At 43.3% G+C, this 23,129-nt stretch overlaps 1 protein-coding gene across 2 annotated transcripts in view; it reads right to left on the reverse strand.

Moving 5' to 3' along the window:
- The window catches only part of CNTNAP2 (contactin associated protein 2), a 2,044,831-nt gene that overhangs the window by 250,458 nt on the left and 1,771,244 nt on the right, over nucleotides 1-23,129 (reverse strand). For both annotated transcript variants that reach the window (XM_027101624.1, XM_027101625.1), the window contains one exon: nucleotides 11,160-11,330. In XM_027101624.1, the coding sequence (XP_026957425.1) occupies nucleotides 11,160-11,330 (171 nt within the window). The remainder of the gene's footprint in view (nucleotides 1-11,159; nucleotides 11,331-23,129) is intronic.

A 23,129-nucleotide genomic window follows, 5' to 3' on the forward strand; every position in this document is an offset into this window, starting at 1 on the left:
AGATGGTGGAACCACAACACAAGAGGAGCCTTGATCTCAAATCACTGTATAGAAGGACTTCATGGAACAGAGCCTGCAGATGACACTGCCATACAGTCACTGAAACCTGGGGTTTTATTTGTTACAGCAGCTTAACTTAGTCCTAAACAAGAAAATTTCTTATTCCTAAATCTCTTACGACCTTATCATATTTAAAATATTTATTCATAAGGTTAAAAAATATAACCAAAGTATCTTTTCCCTCAGACCACTGGAATTTTGAAGGGATAAATTACATCATAATGGTCTTATTCTAGTTTCAATATCCAGCTCTGTATCACAACATTGCCATAGTTACAAAATATGTAGGTTATAATGTGATATTTGAATGAATTAATGGAATTCTATAATTCATAAAACCATAAAGTTTTAGAGCAAAGGGAAGTGTCTGCGAGCCACATGGGAGGCTTTAGACCGTGATGCTCTGGATGTCTGAGCCATCTCCTTTACTAACCCCGCCAAGCCAAGCTCCCAAAGAGAGGAGACGCAGGGCTGCACCTTGACTATCATAAAGGTGAACAAAACCTTTTCCTATTGAGAAGTCTGTCTAGGACAAGCTTGACATTCAGAGATATGGGAAGAAATTCCCTTTGTTCTTCAACATTTCTGTTCTACACTGAATGGACTTCAGATTCCAGAACCCTCAGGCTGGCTCATGCAGCTCTATTTTCAGCCACTCTTAAGATACAGACAAACAGCAAAGCTCCTCATGGTTAGCTGTGGAATATGAGTGCCATTTACAATGTTATGTATATAGGAAGATACACTCCAGGACCTGAATGACAGGCTCGGAAACTCCTATAACACAGTCCCTTTGTAAGTCGGGAAGTAGCTAAACTGGAAAATTAAACAAAAAAACCCATGAATATCATAGGGATGGAAACAAGTCTTCTTTTCTTAAAGTATCTAATAAAAATATATTCCAGCTATGACCCTAGTCCTCTGTTAGACTTCATGTAAGTGTTTATGTTTCTCCCTGTCTCCTCAAATTTCCTATCTTGATTGCTATTAAAAATTGCCTTTTGTAATTTGAGCAAAATGTGTCTTGAAGAAGATAACTCCCAGAACTCCTCACTTGTAAAAAACTGCTCTTGTACCGTTTCCAGTTGACATCTAGTTGGCCAATGTTTTGTCACATGGCTTTAATTTAGGTGTTTGATGACTTGTAAGAGCCTAGCGTTGTTGTATTTACAGTTACCTTCGGCCCTTTGAGATATTTCTGGTTTTGAGCTATTTCAACTAATCGTCCCCAGTCACTCACTATATTTAAATGAAGCTCTGCTCCCTGATTTATTGTATCTTCTTTTCTAGCCAGCTTTGAATTAACTGGTCCCAAGTGTCGTCCTTAGTTGGATCAATTCTCCAGCGTTGGTGACAAGCACTAACCAGTGATGGCACCAACTCTTCCCTCCTGAAGCATTTGTTTTTATAAAATATCAAGTCTGCAGAGACGCTGGTAGCATCTAGAATGGCAGATGTAAGGTCTCTAACCTTCTTATAACTCCACACATATATTTCCAGTTTTTCTCACTAATCCCTGTGTTTATTACTGTCACAATAGCACACTCTTTCTCCCAGCTCTGTCTCAGATCAGGATGCATGAATCCAAGCTTCTTTAATCTCTTCTCCTCTTAGGATGCCCATTCTCTTCCAGCTGGCCACAGGCAGGCTGATTCTAGTAGCTGGTCTTTTTGACACTTTAACACGCCATCTCTTTGAAGGGAAAGATTTTGTGGACTATCACACACAATAAATAATGCAGAAAATGTTAGAATCAAAGGGAATGAGATAGAAGAGAAATTCTGCCAGAAAAAAATCTCTAAGAAACTTCAGCATTTCTCTATAGAAATGACACACAACGCATACTCTTCAGATAAACACTATGTGAAGATGCTCTTTAATGAGGATGCCTATTATTTTCCAGGCAATGCACCAAATTAATTGTCTTGTAGGAATGTGGTTTTTTTAGGAAAATGAAAGGCTTCTCTTTTATTTATGTTTTATATTTTAAATCCAGATGCAGTAAAAATGTCTTTTGTGTGGGCAGGATTTCAATAGGGAGATGGTCTTCTAGATGTCTCTGGAGTGTAGAGAAGGAATGGCAGGAACACAAACTCTGCAGAGAGAAGTGACTCCATCTGGCCAGCTTAAGAGGCATTCCCAACTCCTTCTAGAAATTTCCAAATCAGCTGACACGGGTGGATCAGTAATATCTAAGGTAACTTGGGCAACTTTTCATATCAGGAGGACATCGTACTCTAAAGACTATTCTTTTAACTCTAGGGCACCTATGCCATATACTCAAATAACTGTCCCTTCAGTAAGACTGGCAAAAATATCTGGGTCACTCAATTTGACTTTACCAATTGTCTGTATATCTTTTAATACTTAAAATGCACACAGCTAATATATTAAATAGCTTTAATATAGCACAACTTTCACCTTTATTTGCATCTCTGAAATTTTTTGGTCCACAATTGAAATTGAAAAGTTTAAATCAGACACTAGAAAAAAAATTTTAAGAATCACAATAGTGTTGCTATGCAGGTTTAAAATTTTTTAAGGCAGTAATTTTTTCTTATGTATTATAATGACCAAGCCAGAATCATTCTTTAGACTCTGAAATCTTTAATACAAATTGAACTCATAGACTTGCAAAGTAGCAGAAACACTAAAATTCTTCCTAAATCTATGTGGATAACTTAAGATGGCTTGGATAGTTGAAAGGAAAAATCCAGGTGCTACCACCTGATCTGTATTAGTAAGCACTCACAATATTTATGAAAGAAAAAGCACCCTAAATAACATCCCTATGGCACAAGAGGCTGGTTAAGCGGAATTAGGCATTCCTCATGTCTGTACAAGTGAAGCTCTTTTAATACAAAAGTTGTTCCAATTCTGAAACAGTGGAAGATAAATTGCCATTAGTTTATTTCTTCTGATTCATCACAGTTTCTATATATTGCTGAATATTCTCTTCTGTGACGTTCTTGAGCATGTGTATTACAGAAGGCGGCATCTCAGAAAATGAAAGTTTTTCCTTAATACCCTTCTCCAAGATTAGCAGGACATTGGACTGCTACCGCCACATTTTTGTGGAGCTATGTGCGTTAAATGCAAATATGTTCTCCATGTCATCCTGATATCTGAAAAAGCTCAAGCTTTGTCAATACGGAAGCTTATGCTAAGGTATCGCAACAGTTTCTGGTTGCTTCTCCTGAATGTTTCCTAGGCAGTGAACATCCCCTTCAAAAACTTTGCACTGTGTAAGCTCTTTCAAATTGTTAAACAAAAATGAAAATGCTACGGTCACTATTTATCATCAAACGCTTCCAAATACTTCCTCTGATCACAGTTCACCTTGAGGAAAACCTACCCATCAGCCATGCAACACCCTTCCCCAGGGGCCCATGTCTTGGGGTCAGGAGGGCAGCTGGGAGTACCCTTGACCTCAGTGCTTCTTCTGTTCTATGGCACCAGAGCCTTCACTCAGCGATGCGTCTTCCTGTGACATTCCCTCTCCCAGGCTTATTGCTGCCATCATTGAACCCGAGGACCGTAACGCTTGGCTCACAGGCTCCCTGTCCACTGCGCCCCTTGCCATGGCTACTAGGGACCTCAGCAGTGATGGGGATGACCAGCCAACACTAGCCTCCAGTTCCCTGACTGTCTCCACAGCCTTTTCATACAACCCAGAAGCCCATGTGCATGGCCAGACGATGCATCGTAGACCTTCTTACCATCCAAACTGCTTTCCTGTGAAATCTTGAATTCCAAAATTTCACCAACCATGATCTGTCCTTCCACCTTTCAATGTGTCATCATTTTTATCACTGGCCCCCTGATCATGGTTATCTCCTTTTCCACCTAGATTTTCCATAGTTCTCCATTAGACCAGCACCTCATTCATTCATTTCATTCTCTCAACAAATGCTTACTCGGCACCTCCACGTGCCAGGCAGTGCTGCGGCCCTGGACATACCATGGTGCACAGTGTTCCACAGCCCTTGCCACGTCAATGGACCACGGACCTCACATATCTGCGATATATCCACGCATCTACACTGTAGTTTCCTCCTTTGGCATCCAGAGCCTAAAACGTTCTTTCCCATTTATTTTTTATTTTTATTTTATTTTTTTGTGGTATGCGGGCCTCTCACTGTTGTGGCCTCTCCCGTTGCGGAGCACAGGCTCCGGACGCGCAGGCTCAGCGGCCATGGCTCACGGGCCCAGCCGCTCCGCAGCATGTGGGATCTTCCCAGACCGGGGCACGAACCCATGTCTCCTGCATCAGCAGGCGGACTCTCAACCACTGCGCTACCAGGGAAGCCCTTCCCATTTATTTTGAGGCTCAGTTAAAATGATATAATCTCCAAAGAACCTTTTCTTATTCTCCAATCAGAAGTAATTATCGCCTCATCTGGGTCACCACAGTGTATTCCTCTAATATTTATTTCATCTTATCCAAAATATTGTTTCATATGCTAGTCTCTCCCACTAGGTTGTGTGGGACTCTGAGATGGGGACATGTCTTATTCTTCTTGAGTTCCTCTTTGTCACATAACGTAGCAGGTACTCAGTAACTACTGGTTGAAATATTTAGATCGCTGTATATTTAGAATCAGATCTGAGACTTGCCTAAAAATATCTCCACTACCCGTGTCATACTTCCTACTCTAACAATACCAAATGTTTGTAGCTCCTGAGCACCCATCAGGTTCCCCATCCTTATGCTTTTTTTTTAAAATTTTATTTATTTTTGGCTGCATTGGCTTTTCATTGCTGCACGCGGGCTTTCTCTAGTTGCAGTGAGCGGGGGCTACTCTTCGTTGCGCTGCGCGGGCTTCTCATTGTGGTGGCTTCTCTTGCTGTGGAGCATGGGTTCTAGGCATGCGGGCTTTAGTAGTTGCAGCATGCAGGCTCAGTAGTTGCGACACGCGGGCCCTAGAGCACTCAGGTTTCAGTAGTTGTGGCGAGCGGGCTCAGTAGTTGTGGCTTGCAGGCTCAGTAGTTGTGGCTTACGGGCTCTAGAGCACAGGCTCAGTAGTTGTGGCGCATGGGCTTAGTTGCTTGGCAGCATGTGGGATCTTCCCGGACCAGGGATCAAACCTGTGTCCCCTGCACTGGCAGGCAGATTCTTAACCACTGCACCACCAGGGGAAGTCCCCCCCACCATCCTTATGCTTTTGTTTGCATTGCCCCCTCCTGCTAGAATTCTTTCCCCTACTTCTTCATCTAGCTAACTTCTTTGCCTGTTCTCCACGACCCAACTCAGGTATCACCTCATCTTCCTCTTCATTCCCAGGTTGGGTTATGTATCTCTCCTCTGGACATTTATAATATCTTATGCCTATCCTTGTAATTTATTTATTGTATTTTAATGATCATAATATCTGAAATCAGCTGTATAACCTGTGTGTCCCAGTTTCCTTATCTGTCAAATGTAGATAAAACTTGTCATGAAACCTAAAAACGTTGGTACCTGTAAAAGCTTTAGAACAGTACCTGGCACTTAGGAAGTTCTCAGTTAAAGTTATGAATCCATACTGCTACTAACGTGTTTGTCTCCTTCCGTAGGTGAGGGTGTTGGCTTCTTTTGTCTTCACCTCTGAATCTCCAGGATCCACCCTAGTGCCTCTGACACAGCAGGTGCTCAGTGAGAGGTGGCCTGATGATGGGACCATGGTCATGGTCAAGATGGGACTATCTTGGTCAGAAAAGGGATGCAGAGAAGTCAAGCTGTTCCCTATGGGGAACTCTGAAAAAATAAATGGGTAAACCTATGGTTGTGAGGGAATAGTTTTTAAAGAACGATTCCTCTGCCATCTCAGAAATAACTAACAAAAAATAAGCAAACAAAACAACAGAATCGAAAGTCATTTCTGATTTGGAAATGGACCTGCTTGTCCAAGGTTTATGCTCTCCTCCTTACTTTGATTTGTATCTTTCAGCCCCTTCACATGTTCTAATTCTGGGCCTCACTCATTCCCACTTCCTTGGGGACCTCACTCCTTCAGCCAGTCCCTTCTCCCCCATATCTGCAACGTCTTTTTCTTTACTGGATTTTCCTCTTTAATATACATGGGTGCCCAAGTCCCTACCACTTACAACAACAAGAACAATGAACAAAACCACCATCCCCTGATCTCCATATCCACCTCCACTCACTGCAGACACTGTCTTACATTTTGACGGTGACCCCTATGTGTGAGAGCTGATGAGCCCTTTATGTTCTTATTTTAGTGACCTCTCAGTTCAGCGGTATCAAACACTTTTTTTGTTCTTGAAATTCTTTCTTTATTTGATCCCTGGGATATCACTGTCTTCCCACTTCTCTGGCAGCCTTCTGCAAGCTACTTTTCTTGTGGTTTTAAGTGTGGCTTTCATTCCTGGACATCTCCTTTCCTCTCTCTGCACATTTGTTCTGGCAACCCCATCCACGCTGGAGGTACCCAGTACTTATTTCCTAATGATTCTCTAGGTGATGATGATGCTCAAGTTGTGTGTTTCTAACTCAGAGTGCTCTGCTGGGCTCCAGACTTGTATATACAGCACCTTCTAGATGTGTCCACTTGCATAGACACTCCTATATCCAGCAGACGCTCAAACTCAAAATATCCAAAATGCAGTTTGCATTTTGCCTCCAATGCCACACTCCTTAGTGAAAGCTGTTCTACTCACACAATCATCAAAAACCACCACAACCAAATGTTGGCTTCATTCTAGGACCTTCCCTCCCACTTCACCCATACAACCATTTTGTTAGAATCTGTGGAATCTCTCTCCTAAGCATCTCTTGCAGCTATAACCCTTCGTTGTCATCTTCCCCAGCTCCCATTCACTCTGCCACCATCTTCACACCAGCCCCTACCGCCTCTTCTCTGGCTTTTCCATCTTTTCTCTGGTGAATGCAAGTCTGATCATGTTACGTCCCTGTTCACCATAACTTTCAGGGTCAAGACAAGCCAACTCGGCCCCAGCCCAGAGCACATTTTAGTGGTCTGACCACTGCCTGCCCTTTTAGCTGCGGCTCTGCTGCTCGCAGGGCACTGGATGTCCTGCCGAATTGTTCCCTCTGGGGTCCTTGGGTTCAGTCCCCACACCTTCACTCACCGATGTTCTCCTCCTATAATGTTTTTCCTTTCCTGGTCTCCCTTCTTTCTCCACCTTCTTCACCTTCCTGCCTCCTGCCTGTCCATCAAAATTTAATTTAAGTTACACTCTCTGGGAAGCACCCTTGTCATCCCAGTCGGGTTTAAATCTGCCCCCCCCCCCCCTCCCCTTGGTGCGCTCAGCCACCTCTCTCAATGTCTGTTTTGAGAGGCAGTGCAGTTTGGTGTTAACAGCAATGACTCAGGACAGACAAAAAATGTTTGGGGTCAAACACCAGCGCTGCCACTTCCTCGCTGTGTGACCTTGGCCAGGCAACTTCCACGCCCTGTGCCTTAGTTTCCCCGTAAAGGACAGATGCTAATGGTACTGCCCAGTCCAAAGGGTGGTTAGGAAATTAAGTGAGATGCTCTATGTAAACTCCCTGGAACAGTGCTGGAGTCTGAACAAAGCTGAGCTATTTTTATTGTTATTATAACTACTGATTTACTTTGCTGCTTTCCAAAACAAACAGAAAGATCTTTGAGGGAAAGAAACCATGCTTGACTTAACTATGTTTGACCTAGCACAGCATCTGGGACATGGTAGGTACTCAGTAAATATTCACTGAATGAATGAAAAAATAAAGATAGTAAATGAATGAAATACAGCCTTAAAATTTTACCTTTAAAGTATGTTAGTGGGTAACAGCACTCTAACTTTATCATATATGCGTTTTTACTTGCACATTAAGATGCTGATGGTATCGCATCAACTTAGTGCAACTGACTCACTGTTCTTAGAGTCAAGAATCTCCCACTTCTGACAGAAGGGCGCAATGTCGTTAATTAACAGAAATGTTGTTTTGGAAACCACTATGTAGGCATGACCTGGGATAAAATTCCTTTGAGACACATGTAGAGAAACAAAATTTGAATTCCTACCAGAAAGAGATCAGAAAGCCTTGCAAGTTAAACGGGAAAAAAGAGTAGAGACACTTTCTAAGAGTTCAGGACCCATTAGGTTTGCAGTGACTCATCAGTGGAAGGCAGAGATGGGCCTGTGAGAATTCTCCATCTCTAGCCACTGCCCCGTGGATCCTGCAGAGAAGAGTCTGGAGAAATGTGATAGAAGGGCAGAAGGAAGTCTCAATCATTTTCTTCTCCATGTTCTTCATGAAAGCATCACTTCTTGTATACTTTGAAGAAGTTTTGCTCAAATAGAGAAACGGGCCTTTTTTCACCCCATAAATTCCTTTGAACCTGAATGGAGATGCTATATAATGATGGACATTTGGTATCTCCGCCATTTGGGGGATCTTATAAAAGGTATTTCCACCCTTAGTAATTTTAGAAGGTCTAGAGAACTCCAAGGAGAAGCCAGCCTCTAATCCGTGCCTTGAATATCCCATACTTCTTTATCAAAGGTAAACTATGTGACAGAAAAGAGCTATATGACAAAACAAGACTAGACCTCACTCTCTGTCACAGAGTTTTTGTATCATGGAAAGACCTGGAAAACTTGAAAACATCTATGAAGGTTTTTTGTAATTATAAATAAGTGCAATTCTATTCTGCAGGTGCTAAGTAGAAATGTCTGCTCTTTCTAAGTAGAAATGTCTGCTCTTACTTTGTTTGTCTTCTTACAACCCAGGCCTGGGTTTACAAAACATGGGGATAGAAAACAAGGGCAGGGTGAATTTTATAGTAATTTTATAGGAGCTTATAGAATTACTCAGATATGGAATTGTCAATTTTCCTTTTTTGCCATGAGTTATTTCTAAAGCACAATCCAACTCTGTGTAAGTCAGAAAACAGTTTGATTCAATTAATTTGCTGTGGAAAGTGAAAATCCCTTATAAATAATTCCAATCCATAATTCATGAAAAGAGTAGATTTCTATTTATTTCTTTTTTATTTCTAAGGCTAGAATATTCTCAGTCTTCCTTTCCATCAGATCTAGTTCACACTAGATCTGTAATGAGCTTTCTTGGGAAGAAGATAATTACAACAACGACTAGACACTGAAATAAATGATTCATGACTGGCTACTTCCTAGCATCATAACCACCTCCACAAGTTACCATCCCATTTTACAGATTAGGAAGTTGAGATTTAAACAGATTAAGCAATTTACACGAGAACTTGGATTTCAACAGGAGAATGAGAATTCCAAAGTGCGTGCACTTCCGGTCGTATCACAGTCCACCATTTAATAAAAAGAATCCCATAGGATTTCAGCAGAAAGACAGTTACCCGAGATTCCAGTTCTCAAAGACCATGTTGCATAATTATAACTACAAAAGGAGAAAAAGATTCCATCAGATATTTCTGGAAAATAGCTTCCGGATCTTCCTCAGACCAGACCCAGTATCATAGGCACTTGGGTTAAAGAGCACAGACTAGGAAGAAAGACTCTCTGATGTGGGGAGAGGCACCGAGGAGTTTTCACGGAGCAACAGGTGGGCACAGACCTGCTTCCCCTTCCTGGTCCTGTCTGTTCCTTTGCTGATTCCATCTGGGTCTGAACAGCCAGGACAGCCTGGTGTGTGCAAATGTTCATCAAACCTGGAAGTCTGTGGACGTAAATCCCTGAAGCTGCACTATGCCCCAAGGATAAAAGGGCCCCGGTACCATGAGAATTGCCCTTCTCAGCTCCACTGACCCTCTGCCTTCCACGGACAGGGCAGCACTGGCTCTTGCTCAGATTCTGTTAGTTTCTGTGCCCTTGGCGAGATCAACCAGAACTCCAGCCTTTACAGGGTGGGTGGATATGTGGCCTCTTCTGCAAAGGTGCAGACTCAAAGTTCCATAGCGCCACACAAGGCTGCTCCTTGAACTCCCGCAGGTGTTAGTTCTGACTATTCCTATTGTCCTCTGTGTTGTTACCCTCACTCTCTTATACCTTATTCTTGATATTTACCAATCCTCTGTCTACTCTGAACCCTGTCTCCTTGGAAAATAAACACATTCTTCTCACCAGTCAGACTGGCCATCATTAAAAAGTCTACAAATAATAAATGCTGGAGAGGGTGTGGAGAAAAGGGAACCCTCCTACGTTACTGGTGGGAATGGAAGTTGGCAGAGTCACCAGGTAGAACGGTATTGAGATTCCCTAAAAAACTTAAAATAGAGTTACTGTATGATCCTGCAATCCCATTCTTGGGCATATAACTCTAATTCAAAAAGTTACACGCATCCCAATGCTCACAGCAGCACTATTTACAACAGGCAAGGCACGGAAGCGACCTAAATGTCCATGGACAGATGAATGGATAAGGAAAATGTGGTACATGCATACAATGGGATACTACTCAGCCATAAAAAGAATGGAATAATGCCATTTGCAGCAACATGGATGGACTTTCAGATTATCATACTAAGTGAAGTAAGTCAGAGAAAGACAAACATCATATGATGTCACTGATATGTGGAATCTACAAAGATTACACATGTGAACTTATTTACAAAACAGAAATAGACTCACAAACATAGAAAACAAATTTAGGGTTACCAAAGGGGAAAGGCGGGGGCAGGGATAAATGAGGAGTCTGGATTAATATATACATACTACCATATATAAACTAGGTGAACAACAAGAACCTACTGTAGAGCACAGGGAACCATACTGAATAGTTTGTAATAACCTATAATGGAAGAAAATCTGAAAAGTTATATATATGAGCTGAATCACTTTGCTGTACACTTGAAACGAATACAACATTGTAAATTAGCTACCCTTCAATAAGAAAAAAAATACACATCCTTCTCCCATGTTATCAGGGCAATTTATTCTCCCTCATCCTCCCTGAACAGCACTGTGGGAAGCTCTGTCTGCGTCTGCTTCCCGGTGAGCAGTCTGAGCACAGGAACCTGGATCTTTCTCAAGCTGTGCATCTACCATCTAGCGCTGTTTTCGGAACAAAGGAAGCCATTGATATTTGAAGCCAACGAAATTACACAATCACGGCTAAGATCAGCTCGCAGTGACAAGAGTAGCTAGTGATGAGCGGACAAAGAATTTATACTCACATTTCAGTTCGAGTTTGATAAAATCTGTGTTCCCCAGATTTTCAAGAAACACTCCCCGGGGGATTAATGTTTTGAAGTAGAAAGAGATGTCTGCACTGGTTTCCCCTTGGAAAGTAGAGAAGTGCAGGTAGGATGATGGGTTTGGGAAAGAGGCAGCATTCCAGTAATTCCCTGTGGAAAGAGCAAAGAAAGAAAACAGGGTAATTTACACTTGATCATGGCAGTGATATAAAAGATACCCATTTTCTGAGTTTTAATACATTTCCACTGACAGTAGCCCTTGTTTCTTCTCTGCCTGCTGAGCAACATTGCACAAAATCCCCACAAACACATCTTGACTTTCCAAAAGTTCTATGTGGGTATGTATATAAGATATTTGATTCAGGACTGATAAACCCTGCTAGGAGCAGTGCTGGAGGGGCTCTCAGGAGTGTATGTCAAGTGCAGAAGCCCTGCGGCACGAGGAGCTGAGGAAGCAGGCGGGGTGACCGGCCAGCCACCTCCCACCTCTCCTGTTCCAAACCCCCGAGGCAGCTGCTGTAAAGGGAGAGTCTCCTCCCCAGCCCCTTCCTCTTCCTCCCTGGGGACTCCAGGCCACACTCTGACCTGTGGGTGTTTTGGGGGGTGGGAGTGCTGAGCTGAGCCCTCCTGAGCGCTCACAATCAGCCTCTACCCTTGAACTCATGGGGTAGACACAGTTGTACCCGCCCCCCTCCCTACTCACTGCCTGGTAGTAGCCAGTGGCCCCAGGAGAAAGGCAGTTCACAGGATAAAATAAAAGCACCAAACTGGAGGACTCACATTCCATCAGAACAGATGGACCAAGAATTTAATATGACACCGAGAGCTTACTCCAGACTTTATCTCCAGGGGAGAAATTCCTCTAGAATGTGCACATTTCTGAGTACATTTGCCAGCACAGCTAGGGACCAAAATACATGGATATGCTTTAAAACAGTCATTAAAGCCTTTACCTTTAATACTAAGCCCATGTTAAGGTCACCAGGTGAGGCCCAAAATGGAGTCACTCTTGCTAAGCCCCAGGTCAGCAAAGCAAAACTTAACTGAGTTTCTGTGCTCAGTTCACCCAGAGAAGGCAGGCCCAGGCCACCCAGTCAGCTCTTGCCTGCTCAGCTCAGGGTACCTGACGCTCCAAGCCTTCCCTCTGCTCATGTAAGGGGAGCAGCCCTGCTTCAACCACCAGCACACAGCCGGTGTAACTTCCTTGTCCCTGCTCCCTTTGGTCTGTAAACATCTCTCCTTGTACAGCTCTTCGGAGCTCCTTTCTCTCTGCTAGACTGGAGGCTGCCTGATTCATGAGCTGCTGAATAAAAGCCTACCAGATGAGGAAACAGCCTGTGGAAAATCTTCTTTTAACATCTAAAATACATGTTTATTTAAAAGTTGATTTTGCCATGTCTCTCCTTCAAAGAACACAATGAATCAACTACATTTACTCTGTTAGTTGCTATCCACAATATTTTTTCCTTCCTTTTATGCAAATAATGCACACAGGCAATAAGTTCAACTGCTACTCTTACTCTTAAACAGAGTTAACTTCGCGTTGGTACTGCTATGCTTATGCCGTAAGTTCAAATTAAATGTATAGTGTTGCTGTATTATGAGATATTAAAGGATCCTCATTTAATTAATTCCATAACATCTTAAGGAAAAACCCAAATGAACTTTTTGGCCAACCCAATATCAGCAGTCAGTCGGTGCAAAATATGTTTGTAAACGTCTCCATTAAGGTAAAACCAGTGGTGGTGGAGCCCACTGTTGAAGGTGTCCCAAAAGTCTTCGTGCAGTTTCAAGCTCTTCTTTAAAACACTGCAATATCATAGCTTTCAGTAGGAGAAAAATAGACTGGTTTCCTCTTGGGAAGAAGGATGTGATACGATATTGGTTAGAAAAATACCTGAAAAGAAAGAATCTTAGCCATGGTTTAAGTTTCTATCACCTGAGCTCTGAGCACTCTTCCCAGCTCAAGATCTGGCTTCAAGTCTGGTGAGAGGAGTTCAGTCACCTCTCCCAGCTGGCTGAAAATGAAGGTCTCTCAAGATAAAAGCTAAAGGTGCTTCCCTGTCACCAATCAGAGTTCTAGGAGGGAATGAAGAGTCCCCAGGGCTGGCAGGATTCAGCTCGTCTAATGGGTGAGAGAGCCTTTTAGCAACCTAGGAGCCAGCAAGGATCAATCCCCAGCCACGTTTCAACCTGAAGGCAAAGCAATTCTGTCTCTTTAGGCTGTATCCCCAGGACACAGATGTAGTTAACATCTTAAAGTTTCAATCCAATCACATGCATTCTTACTTTCTGAGGTGGTGATGTATTAACAGAAGGGCAGTTGTCTAAAATGATTCTAGAAAAAAGGAAAGCTAAACGTAAAATATGTCAGTAGTTATTTGAGGTCTGGCACTGGTTATTCAGACAGAAATATCCCCAGAGAGGAGAAGGACAGTTCAATCCGTTATTCTCATTTGCTGAAATATCCCTACAGACCACAATTCCATTAGCTCTCGTTCTATACTCACTAAGCAACTTTGAATTAATTTGGTCTCTGGAATGAATGTATTCACAGGGAAATTACGCCTTGTACAAACGGTGGTTACCAGCCATCATTCCGGAAATGTCTGGATGACCACATATGACATCTTTGGAGTTGTCGCGTGTGGGTTGTCCCCAGTCTCTGGATGAACTGACTAAGTCCAGATTCTTGACCAGCAACAGTGAGGACTCTACCCTGGACCTGACTGATGGCGGCAGCTGAGGTACCTACTCTGGGGAGAGTCAATGAGGCACAAGAGGAGGAGACCAGGAATTCTATTTAGATTTTTAAAAACCTCACCCTTTAAAATATTCACTTTAGTCATACTTGATAATGTACATAATATATGAGTACAGTGGAGCATGGACAGAATTCGTAAGTAAGCTTGTTGGGATGTGAGCTTAAAGGTTTTAATGAGCGGGCGGCGGAATAAGGAAGCTTGGGTGCCGCTGTTCCAGACCCTGATGATCTTCTGTGAGGCCTGTTCTGATGAGTCTGTTGCCCAGTCTCCAGGGTTTCTGGTTATAACAAAGTAACATGAGTGCTTTTTCTAGTGCTCATTGCACTTACTGATGCAAGGAGCTTATAGCGTCATTACTGTTTGTTTGGTTTTTTTGTTTTGTTTTTGCGGTACGCGGGCCTCTCACTGTCGTGGCCTCTCCCGTTATGGAGCAGAGGCTCCGGACGCGCAGGCTCAGCGGCCACGGCTCACGGGCCCAGACACTCCGCGGCACGTGGGATCTTCCCGGACCGGGGCACGAACCCGCGTCCCCTGCATCGGCAGGCGGACTCTCAACCACTGCGCCACCAGGGAAGCCCCGCTGCTTGTTTATATTGCTCCCAGCTGACCGTAAGCTCCGTGAAAGCTGGGAGAAAACCATTTCATCTCTGCAACCTTTAGCTCCAGAACATATTAAGTACTCAATAAATAATTATTAAATCAATGGATAAATGAAACAGTTGGATAAGTTATATCCAATTCCACTCCATATGCAAAGTCTTCATGGGACAAAATCTACTTTATAGTAACCTGAGTATTAAAGATATTAAATAAATATAAATAAAAGCTAGTGCTGCTTTAGCACCTACTATAACTGGACAACAGCTCCTGCTAGCACCTCATAATTTTCTTTATCCATGACTTAACTCCTATTATTCCCTATAGACCTTATTGAACGATGCCACGCATCTGCAAGACTGATGGGCTTATAACCTTAAGGTTGTTGAAATGGCTGCAATTTGTACTGGCTCTCAAGGTCAGCACTGCAAGGGTCAAGTGACATTAGACGAGCACATTAAGTTGGGAACGAGAGTCGCTGGATGGCAAGCATGGTGCAACAGCAGGTGGCAGGACAGCCAGCGTGTACAGGCAGAGCGGGCAAGGATGGAAACTGAGAGGGAAAGTGCGAAGCAGAACAGAAGTAAACATCTGAGATGGGAGGGGCCCGTCCACAGTAACAGAACGACAAGGCAGGTGGAAAAGGGTGAGGGACCCAGCCCAGGGCAGAGGCAATGGTCAGCAAAGGCTGAGCAAAACAGTTGCGGTGAGGTTGATGGTTCTACCAGCTTGAAAACCAGCTGGTCATGTGAGAAGCTTTTAAAGTACCTTCAGGGCAAGGCCCGGACTCATCTTGGGTGGGCAGAGGAATCAGGGAGGTACCTTCAGCTGGTGCAGGAGAGTAGGGCTGGGCAGCAAACCCGGCCTTGCTGACACCCACCATCACTTCAAACCTCTGTCATTCGTAGAAAATGCAGTATCGTGCATTCATCCAAATTCTTTAACAGGCAATTACTTTAATCTCACCAGTGATAATTTAGCATGGGATTCTGACTTCAAAATTTCTAAGGATTTTTTTTGATGGGCAGCAATTAATTTTAAGCCTAATTTTAATTTCTAACAACGTATTACATGTACATGGTTTTAAAAGTCAAGTGGTGCTAGAAGGGATATAGAAAAATGCTGTTCCCTGCTCCACCCTCCCCCTAGCAAACCCAATTTCTTAGTGACAATTCGTTTTGTATCCCTGTATTGCTAAAATCTACCTGTGTAGATATTTGTTAATATATGCATTTTAAATAGTCTCTACTTTCCTGGATGCCAGATGAGAACCGAGCATTTTACAAGCCCACCTCCCTATTTCCTTTCTCCATATTCTCCCCAAATGGCAAAATCACAGATTTGGGGGTATGCTGAAATTCAATATTTATATTTTTAGGACTATTTAAGTATTATTCACTAATGAGCCAAGTAGTGAAATCTAATTATATTTTCTTTTTGTGTGTAATGTTTTGTTTCTCTAGAATCGAGTTACCTATTTTTTTTCATTTACATAGTTTTCCTTCTATCTGTCATGAATTCTTTACAAATTCTCCAACACACCTGAAAAGCTCTTCTCAAACATTTCTGACATTCGATACGTCAGGCAACCCAGCAGTCACATTTTTGTGACATCCTGTGACAGGATGGGGCGTCCTGCGACAGCCCTTCGTTCTTCTGCCACTGTCCACGCTGGCTCTTCTCATGGCCTGGGACCGCCTTCTCGCCCTTATTGCAGGGGCTTCCTTCTGTGCCTCTTCAGTGTTAAATCTCCCAATTCCTGGGTCTCTCTGACTTTGGGCGACCCGTCTTTCTGGATCTACACCCTCATTTTCATGGAGCACATTCTCAAGTAGCTTCTTGAGAAAAGGGATGTGTGAAGTCAACTTCCTAAATCCCTGCTCTTCTGGAGAGTCATTATCCTGCTTTCACATGTAATTGAGACACTCCAGAAAATTACTTCCCCAGGGAACTTTAAAGGCATTTCTCCACTATCTTCAAGCTCTCAGTGTCGCTGTTGAGAAAGTTAATGCCTTCTGATCACTACATCGCTCACATAACTGATGGGGTTCAGGACGTGCTACCCCAAAATACGGCACCTTGGGAGACTGAGTATTTCCAGCTGAAGTGATGTGGGGAATGCCAGGTGCAGAAGGACTTTCTGGGCTCCCTCTGAAGCAGGACAGGAAACTCTCATGTGAAGTTCCCCAGAGGAAAGAAGCATCCTCATCTCCAAAGAGAGAGGGGCAGAGAGGCATCCGAGGAACAGGCCTTGCGAGGTTGCCTCCGCTCGGCTCACACGCTGTCCTGTCTGGACTTTCCGTGACTTTCTACCCTTCATCTAATGGCGCAGCACAACACTGAGGTTTAACCATTTCTTTGGGTCTTCATTTCCTCATGAAGGTTCCTGTACCATGTAAAACTTGAATACATTTGTATGCTTTTTTCCTGTTAATTAAACCCAGCCAGGATCCCTAGAGGATCGAGGAAAAATTTCTTCTCCTGCATTACCCGTATTTTTTCCTCTCTGGAAGCTTTGAGAATCTTTCCTTTAACTCCCTTAATTGAAAGTGGACTTTGATAGTTTCTCCTGATGCCCTTTCTCAAGCACCTGTTAGTTTTATATTTATCTGTCTTTCTCTTGCCCCTCTGCGTTCCTAATTTTGATCTTTTTTCTTTGTGTTCGACTTCCTGGGACATTCCTCCAGCTTTATTTCCAACACTGCTACTGTCTTTTTATTTCGGCAATCATATTTCAAATTTCCAAGTATTATTTCTTGTTCTCTGACAGTCCTCATTTTTAAAGCAGGCTGTCATGGGTTTTGCTCAGCTTTGGATGCAGTACCTTACCTGTCCGAGAATGTTCATTTAATTACTGAAACTGTCCTTCTGTCTGTCTTCTGCGTTGTCTCCCTCTCTTCAGAGGCCCCCTTTCCTGCCCCATTGTTAGTTCGGGCTCCCTCCTCACGTTACCTTCAGTGGCTGGTGAGTCTTCCTAGGCACTCACACTGAAGTTCCAGAAAGCTGCCAGGCTGCTCCGTGAGTGTGCGTGTCTGGGAGTGGTGGTGATTTGCTGACCAGTGGGCTTCACCACAACGAGGAGAGCTCCCTGTCCTGTTGAAGGGCCCCCAAGTGTCAGTATCTGTGGCCTTTTATTTTTTAGTCACAGATCATTCAATTTCTTGAGAGAAGGACCCTCCAGTTTCATGAGGTGTATGCATGTGGTGGTCAGTGTTCCGGAATGCTTACATAGATTTCCATGTTTTTGTTCTATTTTAATGAAGGAGTTTCCCCCCGCACATTCTTTGTTGCCTCCTGTCTGGAGTGTAAACCTCTCACCTCCCACGTGGGTAGAATAGGACAGTCACCAGGGTGTGGGAGGAGGTGAAGTTGGTTCTAACCGATGTTTACACAGACTTTTAACCAATCCTGTTCTGAGCCTCCCCCTCCCCCAGCCTTTGATGACTCCAATTCCTGAACGTTGTGGAATTCCTCAGCTTTCATCTGCCCATCAGCAGTCTGGACTTACCGACATTCTTGTACCGTCAGCAAGGAAGCGAGTGGACATGTGATACGCTGAGGTTCCCTCTGGGTGGTGGTGACGGTGTGGTGTGGGGCACATAGCAGGTGAACTCAGGGGGTGGCGCTGGCCTGTTACTTGGTGAAGCTGCCATGCGCCGGTCCACGTGCAGGCTCCAGAATCAGACAATCTGGCTCTATCACCCTCGCCCACTGGGCAACTCTGGGCAGATTTCTCATCTTCTTAAATCTCAGTGTCCTCATTGGTACAACGGAATAACATTGGAATCTCTTTTAAAGATGGTTGGGAATCACAGCACATCATTCATGAAATGTGCTTAGCAGGGCGCTGAGCACAAAATAACTGTTCAACACATGGTATTATCCACCACAAAACGGGGGGCTTCGGTGTCACGTTCAGTCACTGTCCAGGGCTTGGCCAAGGAGCGGGGAGGCTGGGAGAGGAGCTCCCTTCTTTCGACGTGTGACTTGACGCCCTGAGCTCCTCCTGAACCCACTTCTCCGCAGGGGAGGCAGCAAACAGCCCAGGCAGACCCAGCACTCACCCACAACCCCGGCCCCTCCGGCCGCAGGCGCGTCCCTGACCCGCACCCAGCTGCCTTGTGTCCTGTTCTCCTCTTTCCTCGCTCCTCTGCTCCCTTTTCACTGGCTTTCAAAGCTGTGTGCTCCCACTTTCTTTGTCTCCTTACTGACTTTTAAAAAATGTCCATTCAGGACACACAAATGAGAATTCTCCTTGAGCCCCGGCACTGTGATACAGGGGTTTGTAGAGAAGCCATTACATAACAATCTGATGAAAGGAGTGACTGAGTAGCTAAGAAACTAGAGTTATCCAAACACTATAAACAGGTTCATCTGAACGAAGGTGACCAGAGCCACACGATGGGCAGAGACGGCGAGGAGAAGCTGCGGCTGCACCTCGATGTGTCCGCCCCTGCTGTCCTTCCTTCCTCCTCAGAGGGGACACAGGTAATTAGGAAAAGGTGACACAGCACTGGCTGGAAGAGCTGGCACTAGCCTGATGTGGAGAAGACTGCGCGTGGCTCTCCCGGGTGTGGTTTGGTGGGGTGTGTGGCCTGGATGCCAGTGGGTGTTTCCATCCTCTCCCAGACGCAGCAATTTCTCCAGTCACCAAATGGCCCAGCACTGGAACGGCACCGAGAAGCGTATCTATAGCTTCTGGTTAAAGTGGCAAAAGCACTTCCCAATATAAGCACCAGCTCTGAGGAGACTAATTACTCTGAACATTTTTAGTGACCCGAAGGTTAGAAAATTGGAGTATTCTGTGAGTTATGTAATGAGGCTTCTATTGTTTACTATGGCTGGGTGCTATTTACAACAATAAACCAGATGGCTTCATTTGCATGCAGATTTGAGTCTATTTGTAGAGGTGGCCTTATGGGTAGAAAAAAATTATTTCCTTAATTAAACCATTCTGTGCATTCAGGAGAGGTAAACGTAGCTTCGTTCTGCTCTCGGCCTCATTTTATAGGGCGAGCGCAACTCAGAACCAAGGGCTGCAAGTTAAGACCTGCCCTGCACTCAGCCATTCCCTCTGCAGTGTTTCATCCTCTCCAGCATGCAGTTTCCATGGCTACAACCAAAAGGGGTGATATTATAACCTTGTGAGAGGAGTCAACAGTATAAAGTTTTCACTCTGTGTCTGTGACTTGGTTCCTTTGGGCAAGAATGGGGATGGGGTCCCACACAGAAAAAGAATATGACACTAACAATGAAATATCACAAAGAGAAATTAAGGAAAAGATCCCATTTACCATCATATCAAAAAGAATAAAATACCTAGGAGTAAACCTACCTAAGGAGGCAAAAGGCCTGTACTCTGAAAACTATAGGACGCTGATGAAAGAAACTGAAGACCACACAAACAGATGGAAAGATATACTGTGTTCTTGGATTGGAAGAATCAATACTGTTAAAATGACCATACTACCCAGGGCAATCTATAGATTCAATGCAATCCCTGTCAAATTACCAATGGCATTTTTCACAGAGCTGGAACAAAAATTTTTCTAATCTGTATGGAAACACAAAATACCCCAAATAGCCAAAACAATCTTGAGAAGAAGAATGGAGCTGGAGGAATCATGCTCCCTGACTTCACACTATACTGCAAAGCTACAGTCATCGAAACAGTGTGATATTGGCACAAAAACAGACACATAGATCAATGGAACAGAATAAAGAGCCCAGAAATAAATCTGTACACTTATGGTCAATTAATCTATGACAAACAAGGTAAGAATATACAATGGAGAAAAGACAGTCCCTTCAACAAGTGGTGCTAGGATAACTGGACAGCTACATGTAAAAGAGTGAAATTAGAACATTCTCTAACACCATGTATAAAAATAAACTCAAAATGGATTAAAGACCTAAATGTTAATACTGAATACTATAAAACTCTTAGAGGAAAACATAAGCAGAACACTCTTTGACATACATTGCAGCAATATTATTTTTGGATCCTTCTCCTGGAGTAATGGAAACAAAAGCAAAAATAAACAAATGGGACCTAATGCAACTTAAAAGCTTTTGCATGGCAAAGGAAACCATAAACAAAATGAAAAGACAACCTATGGAATGGGAGAAATATTTGCAAACGATGTGAATGACAAGGGTTTAATTTCCAAAATATACAAACAGCTTATGTTGCTCATATAAAAAACAACAAACAACCCAAGCAAAATATGGGCAGGAGACCTAAATAGACATTTCTCCAAAGAAGACATACAGATGGCCAACAGGCACATGAAAAGATGCTCAATGCTGCTAATTATTAGAGAAATGCAAGTCAAAACTACAATGAGGTACCACTTCACAGTGGTCAGAATGGCCATCATCAAAAAGTCTACAAATAATAAATTCTGGAGAGGATATGGAGAAAAGGGAACCCTCCTACACTGTTGGGGGGAATGTACATTGGTGCAGCCACTATGGAGAAGAGTATGGAGGTTCCTTAAAAAATAGAGTTACCGTATGATCCTGCAATCCCCTCTTGGACATATATTTGGAGAGACGAAAATTCTAATTTGAAAAGATACACACACCCCAATGTTCACTGCAGCACTATTTACAACAGTCAATACACAGAAGCAACCAAAGTGTCCATCCACAGATGAATGGATAAAGAAGATGTGGTATATATACAATGGAGTATTACACAGCCATAAAGAAGAATGAAATAATGAAATTTGCAGTAACATGGATGGACCTAGAGATTATCATACTAAGTGAAGTAAGTCAGGCAAAAAAAAGGACAAATATCATATGATATTGCTTATATGTGGAATCTAAAATAAAACTTATTTACAAAACAGAAATAGACCCACAGACACAGAAAATAAACTTATGGTTACCAAAGAGGAAAGCCAGGGGAGGGATAAATTAGGTGTTTGAGGTTAACAGAGACACACTACTATATATAAAATAGATAAACAGCAGGGACCTACTGTATAGCACAGGGAACTATACTCAATCATTTGTAATAACCTATAATGGCAAAGAATCTGATATATATATGAGTTACTTTGCTGTATTCCTGAATCATTGTAAATCAACTATACCTCAATTTAAAAAAGTTTAAAAAGAATATGATGGTGAAACCCCAAAGGTCATGATGCTCACTTGGGGAGCTTCCTGCACTGCTGTGAGCTGACCGATAGCTAGACTGGGTATGTGTGTGGTAAAACTGAATTGTTCTCAATCAGTCATGAAAACTCACATATCAAATCCATTAATGGTACATTTAAACGTAACGGTACAGGGACTTTCCTGGTGGCACAGCGGTTAAGACTCTGTGCTCCCAATGCAAGGGGCCCAGTTTGATCCCTGGCCAGGGAACTAGATCCCACATGCATGCCACAACTAAGAGTTCACATGCCACAACTAAGGAGCCCGTGAGCCTCAACTAAGGAGCCTGTGAGCTGCAACTAAAGAGCCCGCCTGCTGCAACGAAAGGAGCCCACGTGCCACAACTAAGGAGCAGGTGATCCACAACTAGGGAGCCCACCTGCCGCAACTAAGACCCAGTGCAACCAAATAAATAATTTAAAAAATAAATGTAACGGTACTTAAGAGGTCATTCTATTTCCTTTTTTTTTTTTTCAGTACGCAGGCCTCTCACTGTTGTGGCCTCTCCCGTTGCGGAGCACAGGCTCTGGACGCACAGGCTCAGTGGCTATGGCTCACGGGCCTAGCCGCTCCCGGCATGTGGGATCTTCCCGGACCGGGGCACGAACCCGCGTCCCCTGCATCAGCAGGCGGACTCTCAATCACTGCGCCACCAGGGAAGCCCTCTACTTCCTTTTGAATGCTTGAAACAGCTGTGTGTGCTCGGATGTTTGGAGGTGGGGAGCAGGTCTAAGTTCTCTTGTAAAGCTCTTCAGGGTCTCTACCTTAGATCCCTAAATCTCCTCAAACTTTCCTTACTGGGTCTATGGGTTATTCCTGAATCATCCTAAGTATACTGAGGTTCAAATTAAAAATTAATAACCAGAACTGGAGAGATGAATAACTAAGTATGTGTGTAATGGAAGCATGTGGGCTTCCTGCTCTTGGGTAAACCCCAAAGTTTTCTGTGTGATTGATTCCAAAGAATGAGGGAATAGCAAGACTTAATCTCTCATATTCCTGTGAGTAAGAGATTGCAGGAAGATCTATTTGATTTAGCAAAAATAAAACTTTGTAGATCAAATTTATATCCACTACATTCAGGTTGGTATGGAAAATATTTAACATGTACTGTATGTAGTACACTGAAATGGCCATGAGAGGGTGACTCTGCAGATTGCCCACCTTTTAAAGCCTTGTGTGTCCCCGGCATGAATCCTCTGCCTTTCTTTCTTTTCCTGACTGATTTCCTATGCTTCATCATTTTAAGTACTAACCTTAGGTCAATGATTCTCAAATTTATGCATACGGGTAGATCTCTAGTGTGAGGTTAAGACTAACATATGCATTTCCTACTAGACAACTTTACCTTGATTTACAAGTACCTCAAACTCTAAATGACTGAAAGTGAACACGTATTTCTTCCAAATTAACTCAA

The sequence above is a fragment of the Aethalodelphis obliquidens genome, unplaced genomic scaffold (genome assembly GCF_003676395.1).
Source record: "Aethalodelphis obliquidens isolate GAN/ISIS:26980383/991018 unplaced genomic scaffold, ASM367639v1 scaffold5, whole genome shotgun sequence".
Classification (NCBI taxonomy): Eukaryota; Metazoa; Chordata; class Mammalia; order Artiodactyla; family Delphinidae; genus Aethalodelphis; species Aethalodelphis obliquidens.